At 32.5% G+C, this 22,510-nt stretch overlaps 2 protein-coding genes and 1 long non-coding RNA gene across 5 annotated transcripts in view; 2 read left to right on the top strand and 1 right to left on the bottom strand.

Moving 5' to 3' along the window:
- The first annotated feature begins 5,503 nt into the window (after window positions 1-5,503).
- On the top strand, window positions 5,504-17,097 carry LOC105342316 (neuropilin-1). Of its 2 annotated transcripts, XM_066069261.1 has the most exons (11): window positions 5,504-5,719; window positions 9,857-9,947; window positions 12,491-12,603; window positions 13,171-13,329; window positions 14,029-14,110; window positions 14,352-14,479; window positions 15,138-15,290; window positions 15,481-15,519; window positions 16,177-16,218; window positions 16,728-16,769; window positions 17,006-17,097. In XM_066069261.1, the coding sequence occupies exons 1-11, from the start codon at window positions 5,668-5,670 to the stop codon at window positions 17,080-17,082; spliced, it is 978 nt and encodes a 325-aa protein (XP_065925333.1). In that variant the 5' UTR covers window positions 5,504-5,667; the 3' UTR covers window positions 17,083-17,097. The 2 variants fall into 2 exon arrangements, with proteins under 2 accessions (XP_065925333.1, XP_065925334.1); XM_066069262.1 differs by lacking the exons at window positions 16,177-16,218; window positions 16,728-16,769; window positions 17,006-17,097 and having other exon boundaries at window positions 5,508-5,719; window positions 15,465-15,519.
- Window positions 17,098-18,740: 1,643 nt separating this feature from the next.
- Window positions 18,741-22,061, top strand: LOC136270731 (zinc metalloproteinase nas-15-like). Of its 2 annotated transcripts, XM_066069275.1 has the most exons (6): window positions 18,744-19,028; window positions 19,324-19,449; window positions 19,744-19,869; window positions 20,285-20,347; window positions 20,446-20,562; window positions 21,856-22,061. In XM_066069275.1, exons 1-6 carry the CDS (start codon window positions 18,857-18,859, stop codon window positions 21,882-21,884), a joined length of 633 nt encoding a protein of 210 aa, XP_065925347.1. In that variant the 5' UTR covers window positions 18,744-18,856; the 3' UTR covers window positions 21,885-22,061. The 2 variants fall into 2 exon arrangements, with proteins under 2 accessions (XP_065925348.1, XP_065925347.1); XM_066069276.1 differs by lacking the exon at window positions 19,324-19,449 and having other exon boundaries at window positions 18,741-19,028.
- LOC136270733 (uncharacterized) overlaps window positions 18,906-22,510 on the bottom strand; it is a 31,796-nt gene continuing 28,191 nt past the window's right edge. The window contains exons 2-3 of the long non-coding RNA XR_010708581.1: window positions 19,406-19,461; window positions 18,906-19,040 (exon numbers count right to left, since the gene is read on the bottom strand). This is a non-coding gene — a long non-coding RNA (uncharacterized lncRNA). The remainder of the gene's footprint in view (window positions 19,041-19,405; window positions 19,462-22,510) is intronic.

Here is a 22,510-nt window from a genome sequence, read left to right on the forward strand (position 1 = left end):
AGTGTTCAAGTTCAAATACATAAAAAAAATCTCATGTAAAAGGAAAATGATTTGATTTCCTTTCACAGCATTCAGAAATATGTAATAAATATGTTTATGAATAAATCATATCTCAGTCCGTTGTTATTTTTGCGTAGGGATAGGGATATATATTTTCAAGTATAAAGAAATACATAAGAAAACATGTAAATTTTGGAAACATAGTTTCTGGGAAGGCTACATGTACCCTGAACTGTAGGCATTATGTTTTTACTTTTATGAGTCGATTGATTATAATTTTCATAGTTGGAAGTTTTAGTTGTAATGCTAGATTTTCCCCCCTTCTTTTTATTGTACCTAATTTTTTAAACATAATTTTTTAAACCCCCGCTCCAAAGGAGAAAGGGGGTATACTGTTTTACCCATGTGTGTCTGCCCGTCTGTCCGTCCGCCTATTTGTCTGTAAGTCTGTCCGTAACAAAAATTCCTGTCGCATTTTTCTCAGCCTCTACAAAAATAAGATGTAGGAACAGGTGCTATGGTGGAGTTAGCTTCCTCTATTGACTGGTCACACCCGCCGTGTGCTCTTTGTTGTTGTCAGGACAACGGATAAATCCGCAAACAATGCGTAGAATTAATAATGGACTAACAAAAAATATAAAAACATCAGTCAGCTTTGGACCTTGCAGAAGATTGTTCTTGCTGACAAATTCATTGTATCGACCATAGAAGTTACAAAATGATGACTTTTATCAAGACTGTTGATAATATTGTTTCATCAACTTTTTTGTCAGTAGCTTGCCTCGTTTTAGATATTGATCATAAGTAGAGCATGCCATTGCATATCGATTCAACTGAGAGACAATAACTCAACATGCAGCTGAAGAATCTACATTGGTACATAAGTAAGGAAAGTTGACGGTAGAATAATTGAAGTCATCCCATTTATCATAAAGTGTTGATGTTTGGTTACCATCAATGTCTTTTTTAAGAAAACAATCTAATGTTACTACTAAAATTATTAATGAAACTATATAAAAAAAAGAACAACTACATTATAACCAGTTTTAGTTCACATTCTTAAAGAATGCGTCCGGTCGCTCTAAAGTATTTGTGACTTTAGTAGTTTTAGTAGTAGCGCTAGATTTTGTTTTCTTTGTTTTTACCCATGTAATTTATTTTACTTATTATTTTCTCCTGAAGAAGGGACTGGTTTTTATATAAACATCATTTCTTATGAGACTTCTTACAATAAGTTTCGTTACAATGAGAAAAAATTCATAAAATGAGCATAACAGAAAAATATATACAAAGTGAAACGTTGGATTAGGAAACCATTGAATTAATTATTATGTTTATACACTTTATGCTGATAAAAGAAAACAAACGGTAAATTATTTAATGAAACACAAATATTCTACTGGTTCAATTCATAGGGGAACTTTCCCCGTACAATGTGATGCATGTACATGTGTACAATGTTGCGTGTATCAACTATACCATCTTTGTATAAATTAACTAATTAATTAATTACTTGTAATTGAATGTATTATTGCCCACCATGAACGTAATAGTATATACTTATAATTGGTTTATTGTATTAGATTGTACTCTAGTTTTATCTTTTTTTCAGCGATGTTTACGACCTCGGCCTCGACCCCTTTCTTAACACTTAGAAGTATGGATAACTACTATACGCATGTCATTCATTTGCTGCTTTATCCTTGTTAATAGTTGGTTCTACATTACACTTTTTTACACTTGTCATACAGGGCCACCAACAGTAACTAAATTTACTACAAGCGCGAATTCAGGTACACCAAAAGCAATTCTTCCTTCTTTATACAAAGGGGTATTTATCGCTGTTTATGACATGCTGTAGACTGCACAACAATATGTAATGATGTATTATTTAATGGATGTATATTTTCAACATTTATAAATATGAACCAAATTCTTCATTTCCTTTGTGCATGAACCTAGTTCCTACCACCCCTATGCATCCACTGCTAGTACAACCCACCAACCAAATTTTCCAGATGATTGTGAGTGTTTCTGAAATTTCTGTAAAAATCAAACCCTATTATCAATATTTTCTAATGACGATATTTTTCTGTATTTTGTTACTTTTTCAGTTTGCAAAGATACTATGAACTGTAGAGCTTATAATGCTTCCATGATTTGTGACAAAAATGGCATATATTTTGACTGGTCCCGGTGATATTGTAAATCGTATTGTGGATATTGCCAAGGTAGTTAGACTTTGTTCAGACACCGTTTTATCATTCTTTAAATTTCAATTAAACAATAGACCATCAGAATGATTAAGACATTTTTTGTATGGTAAATTACATACATAAGATGCACAACATATAATGATTTTACGTTTATCGAAAAAGATGTGGATTTGTTATGGTTTTCATTTCGTTGTTCACCTGTTATTTAAAATCCTTAGTGTAGAGAATGTCACTAAAGCCACTTTCACCGATCATCTGGTCTTTCGTGCAATTCTATTGCATTATCTTAAAAAACTTTCTTTCATTGAACAACAGTCGCATATAGACGCAATATATATCGCAAAATTCAATGCGTGTACACCGCACAATGGGCGTTCTGAATTTGTGAATTTCGTACGAGTACTTTTTCATGAGCAATTATATTCGCAATAGTTTCCGAACCATATCTGATTTTTCAGTCGCACGAACATTCTGTCGCTTCTGATCGTGCGCCAATTGTGAAAGGGGATTTAGAACAGATCCACTACAAAATAATTTTTTTAAAAATGTTATGCTTTTACAGTAATTAAATGAAGTAGTCAACGCTGCAAAGATTTTTCGAATGAATAAGGCGTTGTAAACTACAATTGCTTTGCTTCCACAGTCAATGACGCGTTATCACGCATCTTGATAAATGTCGAATCAGAACAATATGCATCATTTCATGTCATTTTCAATGACATATATTGTTTACTTGTTACATGTATGTTTGGTTTTCTACATTTGATTTTCCCAAAACATTATCATAATGGTACGGGCAGTTGTGTCAGTGGTATTATGAACGCAAGTAATATGGCACAGAGAGCCAGAGTGAATTGGGTATGCTAATGCCAATCAATTACAGTGATTGTTTCTGTAGCTCCGACACGGATCATTCCCTGCACCGATAAACTGACAACCTGTGACGAGTACCTACTCGATCTGTGTATAAATGAGTTCTATCGTCTTTGGAGAGAGGGCAACTGTAGAAAGTTCTGTGGAATATGTTCAGGTATCAAAGAAGACTGTAATGACAATAAAACGTTTACAATCATAGGACGATTTTACAGTTCCTTGGAACGAAAACATAGGTGTGATTTGTAATAATAGTAGGGAGTAATATGTGAAAATTTAGCCATTAAACTTTAATGTTAAGAAAATCAAAATTCGCAATGGACATGAAGAATAGGCACCACATAAGGTAAGACAATACAATATGTTATCTAAATCATAAGAGAAATGTTCTCCAGGGAAATCAATAAAAAAATATTGCACAAGAATCAGAACTAAACCCCGTGTACACAATCACCTTTACAGGTATTAATACTTTGATTTATTAATGTGCACATACCTGCATCCCTTTCATAAATTGTTTTCTATTGACTACTGGTATACACATGTACATGTACATGTATATTTAAGGGGTAACTTTTGATTCTATCGATGTAAATACTGTAAGCTCCCCACGAATAGCCATCTAAATATGGGGGCTACAAAATATATGTAGTTTTATTTCAGGATCAACGCTGCTTCCAAATACTTGTAATACTTTGATTAAAGGACAAGGCTTGGTAAAATGACAATGGTTTATTAAATAAATGGTAACAGCACAGTACAGTCATGGAAAAACATATTCTCAAGTCAAGGCATTATTGGATTGTATTAATTTTGGTCTAGGCGTCAACCGTACTTTCAAGGGCAAAAAAGGGGCGTGGCAGGATACTATAAATTTACTACGGATTAATAAATTAACCAATAAAATAACTGTACGGTGACGCGTGACCAATCAAAACGATGAACGGTACCGTACACAGTGAGCTATGCCGAACAGTGTCGTACAAAACTACCGTACATCGCGAAAAGTAAACCTTAAAAAGAAATACGACATGAAAATAAACATCGGAATAACTTAAAATATTTGTGGTGGATGTTTTCGTAACCTGTAAGTAACAATAACTTGTAAATCCTTTGCTTTATTCAACATAGAACCGAGAGATCGTCTAGCAGACGATGTCCTATATATTAACCTCGCCATAATAATAGGGAATACTTATAAAATAACGTACGATGTCTACTTCTTAGTATTCTGAAAACATGATTTTTAAGGGAGTTTATGAGCTATAAAAACATCGTTAGTAACGAAATAATCTTAATAGTTCAAAATATGAAACGGTGGCTATCCCAATATACACCCGAGGAAAAGCTGGCAGCGGGATGTAAACAATCTACCCAGCTTCAGGAATCCAGTGCTCTTATAGGTGTAGTAGACAATGAATAAAGATGCATAGGTACAATCAACATGCATAGTTTCCTTGCATATATTATTAAATTCACTATGTTAAGAATAGATGTACGTGCAAACTGGAAAAAGAAAAGTACACATGTGCTAAAAATACGTTTTAGCAGATACGGTAAATATTCAAGAGAATTAAACCCTGGATAAACCGTATTAGGTATATAGTAATGTAAAATTCATATAATCCACCCACTTAACCCCTGATTAATAAGGCCAATAATTAATTAATGTAAAAATGATAAATTCATAATTTTTCCTATCTCAGGTCATTACAATACAAATGAATACCAAGTACTAGTACTATGTGACATGTATTATTATTTCAAATGATTATATATTAATTGCATATTTTGGTAACACTTTCTATTTTAGGAAGCGATATCTTTATAGACTACTCGAGCTCCTCCGTGGATGGATGATTCATCAAGAACCTGACTCAGTGTTGATTAAAAAATATTCTCATTTTACACAGGTCAAGATACTAATAAAGGTGTTATGTCGTGCATTTCTTATCACAACAAGTAGAATATTTTTATGAAAATGTGGAATTGTTTTGACTTTTTATTCCGGGGAGTATTTGTCAAAAAAGGCCACATGCATAATCATTGCTGCGCAATTTTCGGTCATTTTCTAGTCGGCCATATTGATTTAAACAACGGTGAATATGATTCAAAATTTGATAACTCATTTCGGTTTTTATAATTGTGTGTGTATTTTCATAAGAATTGAACATTTTGCAAGAGTAAACGATTAAGACTTACTGCATCCTTTAATCGAAATGAAAACTTTGATATAAGTAAAGATCAAACAACCTTTTTGAAAATTTACTATTATTTTGAGTGACTAAAATTAATAATACATGAATTAAAAAACTGTTGAAATGTTTATGTAATTTAAACATGCATAATTAAATTTAAATGAATTCCTGAGCTGTGTTTTTGTTGACAATATTTATATAATATATGTTAAATTATAAAACTTAAGTGAATATGAAATTAATAAATGTCCTCCAAACAGGATGTTGCTTAATCCGGGAACATTTTTCATATCTAGCCTTCGCAAACTTATACATTTTACTGTATATAAAAGGATATATACTTGGGCATCTAATATTGCTTGTCCGTCCGTCCGTTCATCATGGAGTCTTTGAACTATGTTTTGCTTTATTTCGTGCTTTGCTTCCATTGTGGTAAGATATTTTTATTATCTTCTCTTGCTTTTTTTGTTCTCTGTTTCATATTGTTAGATAACGAAAGGATTTTTATAACATTAAACCATCTCTTGATGTTAAACATGTGCAAATAAAATCCAATATTTAGGTTTTATTTCTATATCCTTCAAGATAAGTGAGATAATTATTTACACATGAAAAAAGGTTTTAAAAAGGGATTTAGTATAAAATGCCAATGTCCTAAGGGTAAAAGGAACAATTCTAAATATTTTCATCTTTCAGAAAAGAAAGATTTATAGGTATATATATTGAATCAAGCATTGCAAACAAATGCAGGAGAGAACCAACTTTTGTTTTCTAGCTGTAGATAACAGAGATACTCAGGTGTAATTTTGACATCATGTGCAAAGAAAATGTTGTAGTTTTTGTCAGTCAAAAGTTTTTAAATGCCATAAGAATCTACCTTTTTTCAAATATTTTATCAGAACACGCAGACTGATATCGCCTTTGATTTTTTTTTTATATGATTTTTTTTTTCTCGGTGAAATGGAAAAAATTGGTTTGACAATTTTACAATTTATTCTCAATTAGTTTTTAATATGATGATCAGTATATACATGCAATACCTGTAAATGGTCGAGTAAACCGAATTTCTTTTAAGAGAAACCAAATGTGAAGGCTTGAATATGGGGGCATGGGTGTTAGCCCTCCCCTAGAATAATATTCCTATCGTTAACTTATCATATAATTCTTATTTTTGTAAAATTACATTTCAAAAATGATTGTTTATCGATCTACCAAAAAATGCACTGATGTGTTGAGCCATCATAAACATTTGGTAAAAGAATTAAAAAAAAAGGATCTTATTTTCAAAACTGTATATTATGCTTATCAGTTCATACCTTCCGTAGACGCATTACGCTAATGTTCATATAATTAATTGAAAAATGCAGAATTGCTATATACCTTAGATCTACTTTAACTGAAACAATGTCACTCGTTTGGTTCCTTTTTTATTTCTCCATATTTTACATACATTAATGAATTTACCTTGAATTTAAGGTAAAATTATTTTTGTAAGGTATTGTAAATATATTTTTCACTAGTAATGTTACTGAAATTCACCTTGACATATAAACACGCAGTATCAAAATATCTCCATAAATTATTGATATATATCCATATATCTTACACCTACCTTGCGATGACTTTATATAAGCTTTGTATTTTGTTTATCAACACGGCAGTTACGTATACAGCAAAGTTAAAAAAAAAAAAAAGAAACTAAAAATAAAACATTGCCTTCCAAAGCATTAAAACGCAAAAACAAACCCGGATACCACATGACAAAACTTGATTACGCCGTATCATTTCGACCCTCCAGTAATTCTAAAATTTAAAGCAACAATAAATTCATCATCAGGTTGTCTGAATTGTGCATTTTAAGTGCGAGTAAAACCTTTGCAACATTAGACTAATCATGACCGAATAACATGAAAAAATGTAATTTATTAATTTATTAATCTAATTTAATATAATATAAGTACGTATGAAACAAACAAAGTAGGAAGCAAACAAAACCAATAAATTTATATATATATATATATATATATATATATATATATATATATATATATATATATATAATCTACCATTCAAGCACGTCATTTGGGCTATTGGGCTACAACACTTAGTTTTCGATTTTACACTAGAAAATATCTTGTTTTAAAAAGAAAAAATGAAAGATTTGGCATAAAGATTGGTTTTTTATTCCATCGACTCGGAGATAAACAGACAGACAGACATATAGACAGCTAAATAGATAGATAGATAATTGATGAAAAGATAATAGATACCTGAATGCCTGTAGGTTTTAATAATAGTTCATTCAAATTTCAAAATCAATAAGAAGGACTTAAAATAAGAAAGTTGTAAATTGCAAGTAATATTTGTAGATCAATTAAGACTGTTAATGGATGGAAAGAATGAATGAATAAATGTTGGAAACGGAAAATGTCTTTAACAGCGTTTTTCTTTTACGTCTCATCTTTTGGAAATATTCTAAAAAGGCCAATCACAAAAACTAATACATCTATACAAGATTAGCTGATATAGTTTGAAGTCAAATTTATCACGATGTCATAAAATGAGCAGACAAAGAGAAAAAAATAACTTACATGTACTTATAAAAAGATTCTTCAGACGTTGTAAAATGTGGTAATTTTCTGTCTGCCTGGTGTTCTATTGCCAGTGTTCTAGTAACGACTTAAGAATAAATCACACAGTGCTTATATTTACACAAACAAGGATTCAATCAATCATTAATTGAGTACAAGTTTTAAAAAATGATTGAATCAATATACAAAATATACTGTAAACATACTGTCAGATTTAAATCCGAGACAGCTTATGAACTAAACCAACAAATGTAATTAGTTATAGCATCTGTATACATCAATATACAAGAATTTTAGCAAAAGCAGTATGAGGAAAAATCAATAGAATATAAATAACTAAAGTAAAAATGTATTGGCATATAGGTAAAATTATAGCCGTATATTTACATTAGCAAATTTGCTTCCTTACTGTATATGAACCTTTAAAAAAACGAAAACGTTCAATTTGTCATGACGTCACTATGATAACCGCACGCGCTTATCGCTTACCGGTTGCAATATCGTAAACGTTTAAACACCGTTATATTAATCATTCTGAACGATTTGCCATTCTCAAACGTAAATATAAGTAACAAACAGCAATCTTAAAAAGTTCACCGGGATATGAACTTGGTTGGAACGTAATTAATTCTGCTGAGAAGCCCTTCGGGCATTACAGGATTTGATCACTTGACCAACCAAGTTCATATCTCAGAGATCTTTTTAAATCGCCGTTTATTTCTTAAATACATCACAACCAAATTAAATTGCTTGTGTTTTGGCTGATTTCCAAATGCAGATCACGTCAGTTATTGATACTTAATGTATTTAAATGATAAAATATGTGTCAAAAGATTAAAAGCAGTACCGTTTTAATTACCTTCACTTAACAAATTACGATGTGTTACAATATTCCAATCATACTGTTGCACCTGGGAACTGGTTATTTATTTCGTGTAATCCTCTCAAGAATATTTCATTCCTGAATAGACCTCTATTAATACGTTCTCTCTTGTTTTCAGCAACCTTTGAGCAATGCATATGTTGTTTTTAAACTTTTAAATGTTTTTAAAAAGAAAAAATTCTTCACGTCCATAGAAAACCATATTAAGAAAATTGTAAACCTCTAATTTTGCACATTTTCCTCAATTCATTTAAAACAGTTAACCACTGATGTACATTTGTTGACCTTTTACAAAAGTGTCCGTTCTTCCAAATAGATCTTAAATGCCTTTTAATGATCATCATTTTAATTTAAAATTCGATCAGAATAGATTATTTGCAAGTATAAACAAATGTAAATACAAACAAAGACAAGAGACTCAATTACTTGTTTTGTCTTTGGTCATGGTGATTCTAATGTTGCTACAAAGACATTAAACTAAACGCTTTTGGTTTTCAAATAGATAACACTAGTTAACTAAAAGCTGACACGCATAATCAGTATTAAATAAACACTAGCAAATTATGAAGTTTTAACAGTGGTGGCTTTTACTCCAGGGGTTGGCATGCATACATGTCGCCGCCGCATGAAAATGGATTTGTTACTCGCAAACAATTCCAAATTTTTGGCAAAGCTAAGAATTCTACAGTATTTCATTTGAGATATTATGGTTGTATTATTTGTTTATTTCAATGAAATAGGAATTCTAAAATAGTGTGTATTAAAATAAATAGCTGTTGTCGTAATGTGTTTTTATACTGTGTGTTTGCTGATCAAAGAGGACTATTTGGGGCTTTTTTAAAGATAATTTAAAGTTATTTAACTGATCAAACTTCCATTCCCTCCTTCTAATTCGGTAAATGTAAAATAAACTGTAAATATAAATTAGCTAAATGTCAAGAACCTTTAAGAATTTTTTTTATTTTATCATTAAAGAGATTGAATAATTTTTCCTTTTTATATCTCCCTTTATCATATTTATCTTAAATTGAATAATAAATCATAAACTTATAAATGTCAGTTTAGGTGATCATTATTTAAACTTAATTCTTTCAGATGTGTTGTCTCAATGTGAAAAAGATGTAACTATAGAATTAGGATTAGAAGCTAAAAGTCTGTACTATTACAAAGAGCCAACATACGAGAGGTAAGTTAGATTTATATGTCACCTGAGTCACTCTGGTGACCTATTGCTTTCTGTCTTCGTCCGTCGTCGTGCGACGTGCGTGGTGCGTTAAACGTTTTACATTTTTAACTTCTTGAAAACTAAAACGACAATAGATATCATTTTTGAGTTTGAAGCATCTGTAGTATTAGAGGAATCTATTCTGAATTTGATGACCTTGCCATTGCCGGGGCGGGGCGGGACCAAAAATCCACAGAAGAAATGCATTTTTTTTTCAAAATCTTCCTCTTCTCACACAAATGTAGGGGAAAAAACTACTGCATGGTTATGATGTTCACGAAGCCATCTACCTAAATGGTGAAATCCGTGTGCCTTGGATCAAATGTTCAGGCCCAGGGGCAGTGTTAATATTTCCATATAGTAAAAATGTACAATATGTTAGAAAATCTTCTTTTTTACTGCCATATAAATTTGAGAAAAAATAAAGGCATAACTATAATACCCCAAAAGCCCTCTACCAAATTGTGAAATTCATTTCCTCTGGGTCAAGGGTTCAGGCCCATTGGCGGGACTAATATAGTGAACATGTATTTAATCTTAGGAAATCATCTCATCTACTCCCACAGTAGTAGAAGATAAATTGAATGCATGATTATGATGTTCATCAAGATATCTGCCTAAATTGTTAAATTTTTTGCCCCTGGGTCAGGAATGCAGGTCCTCGGGCGGAGTCAATATGAATTTATAGTAAAACTGTTTTGAACATTAGAAAATCTTTTCTCTACTCTCAGAGTGGTGGAATACAAATAATAAAACATGATTATGATGTCGATGCAGCTCTCAAAAATTGTGAAATTCATGGCCCTTGGTTTATGGGATCAGGTCCTTGGACTATGTCCATATCGTGAAAATGTATTATACATTAAAAAATCTGCTTTTCTACTCCCACAGTAGTGGGCGATAAATACATGATTGCATGTATGATTTCCATTCAGCTCTTCGCCAAAATTGTGAATTCATGGCCCCTGGGTCAGGGGTTCAGGCCCTTTGGTGGGGCCAATATGATCATACAGATAACGTGAGTGTATTTAAACTTAGAAAATATTCTTCTCTACATTCACAGCTACGGGAGAAAAGTAAAATACATGGTTATGATGTTCATGAAGCTTTCTACCTACATTGTGATATTTATGACCTCTGGGTCTGGGGTTCATACCCTTGGGTAAGGCCAATATGGCAACATGATAAAAAAGTATAGAAAATTATTTTTTTTGTACTTTCACAATATGTAAAGATAAACTGAATGCAATGTTATTACAAATGTATGCCCATAATGTCCTCCTCTCAATTTAAGAATCCACTGTCCATTATATTTTTGGAGGGGGCGCGACAAATATGGCAATATATAGTAAACGTGCATTTTTATGCCACTTTCGTCACTTCATCTCGAAGTAAATTCTCACTTGCGGCCATATTAAATTAAGTATGTGTTTTATTTTAGGAAATCTACTTTAATTTTATGTCCATTGTATGGATGAAGCTATAATCAGCATACATGTTGTGTGCATTATAAAAGAAACTTAACAATTATAATAGATTGATCATTAAATGCCTGCAAGTATCTTTTTACCAAAAGGTTACATTGTATGGCCCCTAGAACTAGGGTTTGTATTTTCCTTCTTATCTTGGCCTCTCCCCTTCCCGTTTTTTTTTTATATAAATTGATGTTGCAAACATCAACTAATGAAAGCAGAAGTGAAAGATAGAGTAGTCTTGGATTAAGGTTCAGACGCTCCAAAAAGCTTAAAGCTTTAAACACAAACCTAAGACCCCCTGACAAGTCCATCTAAGGGATATTATAGACCAATCCATACTTTACAAAAAGTTATGTCCCTTGACCGCCATCTTTAATTGGGGAAAAACCCATATATTTCTCACAGTAGCCTTTGTTGTTTAGAGGTTTGTAACTTCGTCATTTGACATTAGAAATCCGTTTCCGCTTTGAATCTTATTGCCCCAAGTTGGGGCAACTCACACATCAAAGGAATAAATTAAATTCCAAGAGATTTCGTTACATGAAGCCCAAATATTTGGTAGCATAATGAAGGGAAAAGTTGTTTTTTCCCTTCTGACCTTTGGGTTGACCCCACAAAGGGGAACAACTTTTGCAAAGTGTGGATTGGACTATACTATTATAACTAAGTGACCGCCAAAGTGACCGCCAAAGCATAAGGGTCTCTTGTTTTCTGATTATGTACTCTTCCTTTTCGATTGTTAACGCAGCTAGTTTCACTAAATTACCCAACAAAAGTATACATACATGATACTACTTTTGAAATTCCTCATTTTTATATGATAATGTTTTCAAGATGTTCGTGCCTTCCTGACGTAGGACACCAAAATCGTGTTGTTGCGGCTATTTCTTCAGTTTTTATAATGCTGTATAAGTTTGTCCACCAATTACAAGTACTATTTTAACTGAGTAAATAAGAACTTTCTTTGAAGTTTACTAAATTTTATAAAACTAACGTTACATGAATGTATAACATTATCTTTCATTTAAGATCCCTCCTCTGCGAGTGGCGCTTTTTGGCAAAGAATCCAAGAAAACAGATAGTGTACAGACTCACTAACATAAGTGTAGATTGTGGTGATACATTGCAAGCTTACACTAACGGTGAGTGCAATTTCCAACTTTTGGAGTAAAATATGAAAGGTTTAAGGAGAGTATTCGGTCGTATATACTCTATATTAGTTCGACTCATTTACTTTAACTTACGGTGAGTGCATATCCTTACTATACATAGAACAACTGGAGTAAATAAAAAAAACTGAAGGTTTTAAGACAATATTTGGTCGTTAATTTATACTTTCATGTTATTTTGATATATTTACTTTAACTCTAAAATATCATATATGGGTATGTACCTTTTCGAGAAACTAATAACATAATGGCAACTAGATATACAATAAAGTTACCATTTGTTGTCGTTCAGTGTTTGCTATGAATTTTGGCATTTTAATGACGCCACCCTTTTTCACAAATGTTTAACTTTTAAATGTTTGAATATAATTCAATATAGATATTAAAATATTATTAATGTGCATATTATTAATGTCCAAGGACACTTGCCATAAATAGAACGCTTGTAGTTACAGCTTAAAGTACATTATTACTGCATAGTTGTTGTCTTTCAATGGATTGTAAGTAATTATCATTGAATTTAAAAATTTCTAATTCTAGAGACTCAGTTTACTGCTCCACCGATTTGCGGAATTGGTAAGGAAAGCGAAACAGCAGTAACCCCAGCAGGAGAGCTAAAACTCTGCTTGAATTCAGACAAAACAGTACATGTACATGAAAAAGGATTCACTTTGCATATGATTGCGGCTAGCGGAAACGGTAGCGAACGTCTTTCCTTTTTTGTCAAAAGCTAGTACCTTACTTGAATTGCAAGTATCTGTTATCTTCGTTATATTAACATGAATATATGCTTCTTTTTGACAGAAGCAAATAATTTACTATCTGTAAATGAATTTCTTATCATGAGCTATAATAAACATGAATTACTGCAAAGAAGAGCAGAGTACTTCTTAATTATGCCTGATGTTTGACATAATAATGCTTTTGCCCAAGACTTGTTAGTTTCTATCAAAACCTTTTAGAACCATTTTTGTAAACAAAGTAGATCTCTCCTTTTCATCATGAATCATAAACTTTGATTTGTCATCGAAGGACATTTTTCTGTAACTTTTAATAAAACTATGTCTAGTAAATAGATAAATTCTATTCTTTGTGTAATGTGTAAAACAAGTAAACTTATAAATGTAAGTGTTCTATCAACCATATGCTGAAGCATTGTCACAAAGTTGTAGTTTAAAAAGAAGAAACATTCCTTGTCATTTTGTCATGGGATCTTAGCAGTGGAAACCATAGGTTTTTTTAAAAATAAAACTGTAGTCATTTATGCTGTCTCTCGCGTATTTGTTAAAAGTAGTAAAAAGATTTAAATGTAGACCTTCAATTTAATCCCAGTCAAAATTATTTTAAAAAAAAAGTATTTACGAAATATATCATAAACAACATGTCACTCTCTTTTAGATATATGCCCTCAACAACCAATTCATGTTACCTCTGTAAAGCAACAGATCGCCTCTCCTAGATTTCCTAATCCATATGCAGCGTATGTATCTCTATCTGTCTCTTTAACTGACTGTCTATAGCCCTTTATCTGTTTCTCTCTCTCTCTGATGTTATCTTCTATCTGCCGCTGCACTCTCTCTCTCTCTCTCTCTCTCTCTCTCTCTCTCTCTCTCTCTCTCTCTCTCTCTCTCTCTCTCCTCGGAGAGTCGTTTATTTCAAAATGGAGTATTTATGTATTTGAGAAAAATAAACACAAAGAACCTGTCCATTATTATTTGCAGTAATCTTCAATGCCGTTACATCTTGACCGCACCCAGTGGAGTGGTACTGACATTTGAATACATAGACGTTGAAAAACACAAACGCTGTCCACTAAGTTCTTGCTGTGACCAAATCATTATTTACGAGGGTTGGTATAACTTCGTGACACACAAATCTAAATGACTAGACAGAACAAGAAAAAAAATTAATTTTTAGTTAGCCATAATCTAATAATACTGATAATGTACTAAGTTCTTACCAAAGAAATCTTGGTTGTATATAAACGTTAGAATAGTGTCTGATCTGTTTTAATTAAAATTAGGAAAAATCATTTGCCTGTTGTTGCCGGTATTATATAGCTTTTAAATCATTTCAATGATTTACATGTCCACTTAATATTGAAGAACAAATGTGATAAAAAAAGTATATGTACATCACATATATGTTTCAATATATCGTTCCAAATTTAACTATTTAAAGATGTTACACGTATGGTATTTTGTGTCAAAAACCTATATAGGACAGATTTACCATTCAAATGATGTTTTAAATTGTGATATAAAGATTTTCTATCATGAACTGTAACGATATGTGATTATATTAAATTCCTTGTGTTTTCAACAACCAAGCCAAGTCTCTTGGAATGAATATAAAAGTCATATGTTGAATAAAAATCAAACAACATCACCAAGTGTGATCAATTCTGTTACATATTGATAAATATTATAATAATGTTATACAGAGTAACAATATTACATCACTCAATTGTTTTATTTATCTGCTTACTGTCATCTGAATTTAAATAGGACTACGAAGTGAGAACAAGAAAATAGCTTCCATATGTGGTTCTGATATGTTCTATCCCAATTTGACATATGAAAGCACAGGAACAACCTTGACTTTAGAACTACGAACGGACAACCAGGGCTCCAAAACAGGATTTGTTGCAACAGTGCAAGGTATTATATTAAAAAATATATCATTTATAGTAATAGACATGCATCGTATTATGTTGCATACACTGTTTGTATTGCTCAATCATAATTGTAATTGATTACATGTACGTATTGCCTTTTTCGTTCGGAATAAATAAATAATAGAAATGTTGGTTTATTAAATTAATTATACTCCAGGTTTGTCTTTTATCAGCAGTGTCAACGCCCTGGACCCGCCTAATAACCCCTAATCGTAAGGATTTCTATAATACACATGTTCATTTACAATGTAATTATATCTACTTGTTAATTGTTTAATTTTTGGTTGTTTGTGATATAACAATTGTTTACTCTTTCTCTTCAGGGCCAGCTACTGGAACTGCTTTTGCTGCAAATGCGAATTCAGGTACATCAAATGCTTCCCTCTCTACAAATTCTTAGGTGTTAAATGATTATTAAGTGCTGTTTATGACACATGATGTATACTGAACATCAAAATGTAATGAAATGTAATGAAAGTTACATTGCCATTGTTTCGTCAGATTGTCAAGATACCCCAAAGCGCCAACTGTTCGCGTTCTATTGCAGATTATGTCAAAGTATTGATGTCCAATATAACAATTGTTTACTCTTTTTCTTCAGGGCCAGCTTCTGAAATTGCTTTTGCTGCAAGTGCGAGTTCAGGTACATCAAAAGCATCCCTCTCGACTAATTTTTATGTGTTAAATAATTATTAAGTGCTGTTTATGACACATGATGTATACTAAACATCGAAATGTAATGAAAGTTACATTGCCATTGTTTCGTCAGATTGTCAAGATACCCCAAAGCGCCAACTGTTCGCGTTTTATCGCGGATTATGTCAAAGTATTGGTGTCCAATATAACAATTGTTTACTCTTTTTCTTCAGGGCCAGCTACTGGAACTGCTTTTGCTGCAAGTGGGAATTCAGGTACATCAAAAGCATCCCTCTCGACTAATTTATAGGTGTTAAATGAGTGTTGTTTATGACACATGATGTATACTAAACATCAAAATGTAATGAAATGTAATGAAAGTTACATTGCCATTGTTTCGTCAGATTGTCAAGATACCCCAGAGCGCCAACTGTTCGCGTTTTTTATCGCGGATTATGTCAAAGTATTGGTGTCCAATATAACAATTGTTTACTCTTTCTCTTCAGGGCCAGGTACTGGAACTGCTTTTGCTGCAAATGCGAATTCAGGTACATCAAAAGCATCCCTCTCGACTAATTTTTAGGTGTTAAATGATTATTAAGTGCTGTTTATGACACATGATGTATACTAAACATCAAAATGTAATGAAATGTAATGAAAGTTACATTGCCATTGTTTTGTCAGATTGTCAAACTACCCCAAAGCGCCAACTGTTCGCGTTTTATTGCGGATTATGTCAAAGTATTGGTGTCCAATATAACAATTGTTTACTCTTTTTCTTCAGGGCCAGCTACTGGAACTGCTTTTGCTGCAAGTGGGAATTCAGGTACATCAAAAGCATCCCTCTCGACTAATTTTTAGGTGTTAAATGATTATTAAGTGCTGTTTATGACACATGATGTATACTAAACATCAAAATGTAATGAAATGTAATGAAAGTTACATTGCCATTGTTTCGTCAGATTGTCAAACTACCCCAAAGCGCCAACTGTTCGCGTTTTATTGCGGATTATGTCAAAGTATTGGTGTCCAATATAACAATTGTTTACTCTTTTTCTTCAGGGCCAGCTACTGGAACTGCTTTTGCTGCAAGTGGGAATTCAGGTACATCAAAAGCATCCCTCTCGACTAATTTATAGGTGTTAAATGAGTGTTGTTTATGACACATGATGTATACTAAACATCAAAATGTAATGAAATGTAATGAAAGTTACATTGCCATTGTTTCGTCAGATTGTCAAGATACCCCAGAGCGCCAACTGTTCGCGTTTTTTATCGCGGATTATGTCAAAGTATTGGTGTCCAATATAACAATTGTTTACTCTTTCTCTTCAGGGCCAGGTACTGGAACTGCTTTTGCTGCAAGTTGGAATTCAGGTACATCAAAAGCATCCCTCTCGACTAATGTTTAGGTGTTAAATGATTATTAAGTGCTGTTTATGACACATGATGTATACTAAACATCAAAATGTAATGAAATGTAATGAAAGTTACATTGCCATTGTTTCGTCAGATTGTCAAACTACCCCAAAGCGCCAACTGTTCGCGTTTTATTGCGGATTATGTCAAAGTATTGGTGTCCAATATAACAATTGTTTACTCTTTTTCTTCAGGGCCAGGTACTGGAACTGCTTTTGCTGCAAGTGCGAGTTCAGGTACATCAAAAGAATCCCTCTCGACTAATTTTTAGGTGTTAAATGAGTGTTGTTTATGACACGAGGTTACATTGCCATTGTTTCGTCAGATTGTCAAGATACCCCAAAGCGCCAACTGTTCGCGTTTTATTGCGGATTATGTTAAAGTATTGGTGTCCAATATAACAATTGTTTACTCTTTCTCTTCAGGGCCAGGTACCGGAACTGCTTTTGCTGCAAGTGAGAATTCAGGTACATCAAAAGCATCCCTCTCGACTAATTTTTAGGTGTTAAATGATTATTAAGTGCTGTTTATGACACATGATGTATACTAAACATCAAAATGTAATGAAATGTAATGAAAGTTATATTGCCATTGTTTCGTCAGATTGTCAAGATACCCCAAAGCGCCAACTGTTCGCGTTTTATTGCGGATTATGTCAAAGTATTGGTGTCCAATATAACAATTGTTTACTCTTTCTCTTCAGTGCAACCTAGTGGAACTGCTTTTGCTGCAAGTGCGAATTCAGGTACATCAAAAGCATCCCTATCGACTAATTTTTAGGTGTTAAATGATTATTAAGTGCTGTTTATGACACATGATGTATACTAAATATCAAAATGTAATGAAATGTAATGAAAGTTACATTGCCATTGTTTCGTCAGATTGTCAAACTACCCCAAAGCGCCAACTGTTCGGATTTTATTGCGGATTATGTCAAAGTATTGGTGTCCAATATAACAATTGTTTACTCTTTTTCTTCAGGGCCAGGTACTGGAACTGCTTTTGCTGCAAGTGGGAATTCAGGTACATCAAAAGCATCCCTCTCGACTAATTTTTAGGTGTTAAATGATTATTAAGTGCTGTGTGTGACACTTTTATCATAAAAACTGAAACTGAAAACTGTCTCATCCACGAAATTAGATCCCCACGAACAAGCAAAAAACCCACAATCCACGAAAACTGGCCCCCACGAAATTAAATGATTCCACAGTAGTTTACATAATTGTATTATTATTTGAACATATTTTATTGCATTTATATAAGAAACATATATAAATGGTTTGGACACAAGTTCTGACAACTTACGAGGTCTTTACCATACCATAACTTTATTACATACTCAGGTGAATGCTAAGGCCTCTGTGTCTATTGTTTTATTTGTTTTTTATATTCGTAACGACACAGAATTATATGTAAGAGAAAAAATATCTATAATGATCAAAATGCATCAACATTAATGTTAATTAATAGTTAATAATATATAATGAATCATTCATGTGTGCAATTAATCTATACTATGACTTAATGCGTTTAAAAATAGAATCATGCAAAAACGACCCAAGCGCCCATTGTGAATTATTCAACACCACTGTGCTGTGTGATCCTAATGGAGTGTTCTTTGCCTGGGCTCGGAGCCGCTGTCCTGATTACTGTGGGCTCTGTCCAGGTTGGTGATACCCTTTTAATTAAAATCGAAACATGGAATTAACTATTTTGATGTATATTTTCAACATTTATTAATCTGAACCAATTTTTACATCATAGTCAAGTAATCGCTATGGCCTTTGGGTATCTTGTCCTTTTTATATTTGGATTTTGATATTAATAACTATACATAATTAGGAAAACGCAAGACGAAAAAAATATAAGTATAACTGTGATAATTAAAATATAGATTAAATATATATATTGTAATTATAAAATACTTTTAATTATAAATAAATTCATTCATATGCAAATAGAATCATGCAAAGACGACCCGAGCGCCCATTGTGAATTGTACAATGCCACAGCGCTGTGTGATCCTAATGGAGTGTACTATACCTGGGCTCGGAGCCGCTGTCCTGATCACTGTGGGCTCTGTCCAGGTTGGCGCTACCCTTTTAATTAAAATCGAAAAATGGAATTAACTATTTTGATGTATATTTTCAACATTTATTAATCTGAACCAATTTTTACATCATAGTCATGTAATCGCTATGGCCCTTGGGTATCTTGTCCTTTTTATATTTGGATTTTGATAATAATAACTATACATAATTAGGAAAACGCAAGACGAAAAAAATATAAGTATAACTGTGATAATTAAAATACAGATTAAATATATATTGTATATATAAAATACTTTTTAATTATAAATAAATTCATTCATATGCGAATAGAATCATGCGAAGACGACCCGAGCGCCAATTGTGAATTGTACAATGCCGCAGCGCTGTGTGATCCTAATGGAGTGTACTATACCTGGGCTCGGAGCAGCTGCCCTGGTTCCTGTGGGCTCTGTCGAGGTAGCCCCTTATTCTTAACATGAAATCAAAAACGGCATTCATTCTATTTATACATGTATATATTATAATATAACATGTAGTTTATCAACTTTTAAGGATCACGCCCTATTTCAATATTTTTGTACTTGTACTTTGCCATCAACTGTTACAATTTTGGAACCAAGCCATCCATTTTGGCGATAGTGTAAAACGCTAACTTTTAAATGCTTTATGATGATATTTTTGGGTGTATTTTTTTTTTTACTTTTTCCAGTTTTCAAAGTTGATTTCAACTGTGGAGTTTACAATGTGTTAACTGTAACATTAACTGACTTAACTGAAACATAGGCCGACTTAACTTTTACATTGATTGACTTAACTATAACATTAGCTGATTTGAGTCAAATCATAATTTTTTCTTTGTACATGTACTTAGACACTGCTGTCGCGTTTCCATCTACTGCTGGTACAACTATGGGACCAAGCGACCACACTCCAGGTACATTTTCTAAAATGTTTTAAAACTCTTGAAACAAAACGCCAACTATAAATACGTGGCAATAGACTTGTGTAATTTGTATGTGTTACATTTTACAGTGTGTAAAGATTCAAAACACTGTAGACTTTACAATGCGTCCAGAATTTGCATCACCAATGGCATATATTATAAGTGGTCCCAGAAGCATTGTCCAGCGTATTGTGGATATTGCCAAGGTAGTTATTCTTCATTTAAAATCGGTACTTTCATTCTTAGGTTGGATTCAACACAGAGGCCAGAAAAATGATCCAGCAGTTTTTTTGTCACTCATTTCTCTAGAGATATTTATTTGCGTGAGGAGAAGAAGAATAATGTGCTTTTATTTTTTAAGAAATTATGTACTTTTATAGTTTTACTTTGAGTTTTGTTTTCGATGTTTCAAAGTTGGATAAAAATCGTAGGCGTAGAGAACGTGACATACGAACAGATCCACCACAGAATAAACAAACATTTATGGTTTTACAGCATTTACACTGATCAGGTAGTGAACGTTGTAAACATTTTTCGATAAACATGGTGTTATAAACGGTAATTGCTTCACTGGCACATTCAATGTCTTATCAGATCTAAATAAAACTCCAAACAATGCAGAACAACTTCAGCATTTACTACAGTAACGTAACTTTCATTAAATTGTATTGTTCATTTTGTTACAATTGTGTTATCATATCAACTCTTAAATGTCCCAAATATTCTGATAGGGGCAATAATTATATTTATAGTAATAAGAACGCGAATAGTATCGTATAAAGAGCTATGGTGCAGTGAGTACGCTGATGTCAATCAGTAATTATGACTTTGATAACAATTATTGTGATAAAGATGTTGCTTTCTGTATCCCCGACACGAATCGTTCCCTGCAGTGATAAACTGACAAACTGTGTCGAGTACCAGCCTGATCTGTGTACCAACGAACTCTATCGCCTCTGGAGAGAGGACAATTGTAGAAAGTTCTGTTGAATAAAATGACTGCATAAATGGAACTTTTCCTCAGTGGAATAGTTTTAGAGATTTAGGAGGACTTAACGGTGCCTTGAAAAGAGAACAAATGAAAGAAAAACTGCAATACGTTATTTAAAAGAGGGCATAAATATGACAATTGAATGTTGACACTTTAGCTTTAGCGTAAACAAAATCTAAATTAGATATTACCATTAAGAATAGCCATCACATTACGTTAGATGTTAGATATATCTAATCTTCTTAAAGAATAATATCCTCCAGTGAAAACTGAAAAAACATTGCACATGAATAAAGAAGTTTTAAACAATACTCTATCAAAATTTCGATATATGAATGTACCTCAATTTTCTGAAATGTACATGTATTCTGTTTGGTACCGGTAAATAAATATTTGTTTGGTTCTGCTTTTAATTCCGTTGATGATACAACAGTAATGGCCAATTCAGCTTGCGAGACAGCTTTTAGTTTGTAAATAAGAGATACTTAGATTATACTTTCTATTCCAGGTATTGATGACTACTTCATGGTTGGATGATCAGAAACTTCTCGGGACTGACTTAGTGTGGATAAAAAAGATTCTTTTTCCATACAAGTTCCATACAAGTTCAGATACTTATAAAGATCTCATATTAACTGAATATGTTTTAATTTCGTTTTAAAGAATGCAGAAATATGTAATCGACATGTCATAAATAAATCATGTTTTAGTCACTTTCCCTACTTTTTCGTTTGAAAAGGGGTACGGGTATATTCACAAGTTCGTTGAAGTTGACATACATTAGAAAACTTGTAACATTCGGGGGAAAAAAATCACAGTTTCTGTGAATTTTAGCTTTATGTACCATATTTATATTAACGATACACCAAGATTTGATTCATAAATTATGACGCCTGTGTGTATCGCATGTTGTGTGAAAATCAGCTAAGTGCCTCATAAGACTGTAATGAAAACGCTTATTGACAGGACACACCTTTATTAGTTTTTTTTAAGATAAAACATAAAGTGCCGAAAGATTACAAGTAAGATGTAATATACACATTTTCCTATGCCTTTGTGAGGACACTACGAATCGATTTTGTAATGTATAGATTAATACAGTTCACTGATGACAATTTTAATATTTAATCGTAGAATTGCTGGAAAATATATTAATATAAGAA

This window comes from Magallana gigas, chromosome 8 (assembly GCF_963853765.1).
Source record: "Magallana gigas chromosome 8, xbMagGiga1.1, whole genome shotgun sequence".
In the NCBI taxonomy this organism is placed as follows: domain Eukaryota; kingdom Metazoa; phylum Mollusca; class Bivalvia; order Ostreida; family Ostreidae; genus Magallana; species Magallana gigas.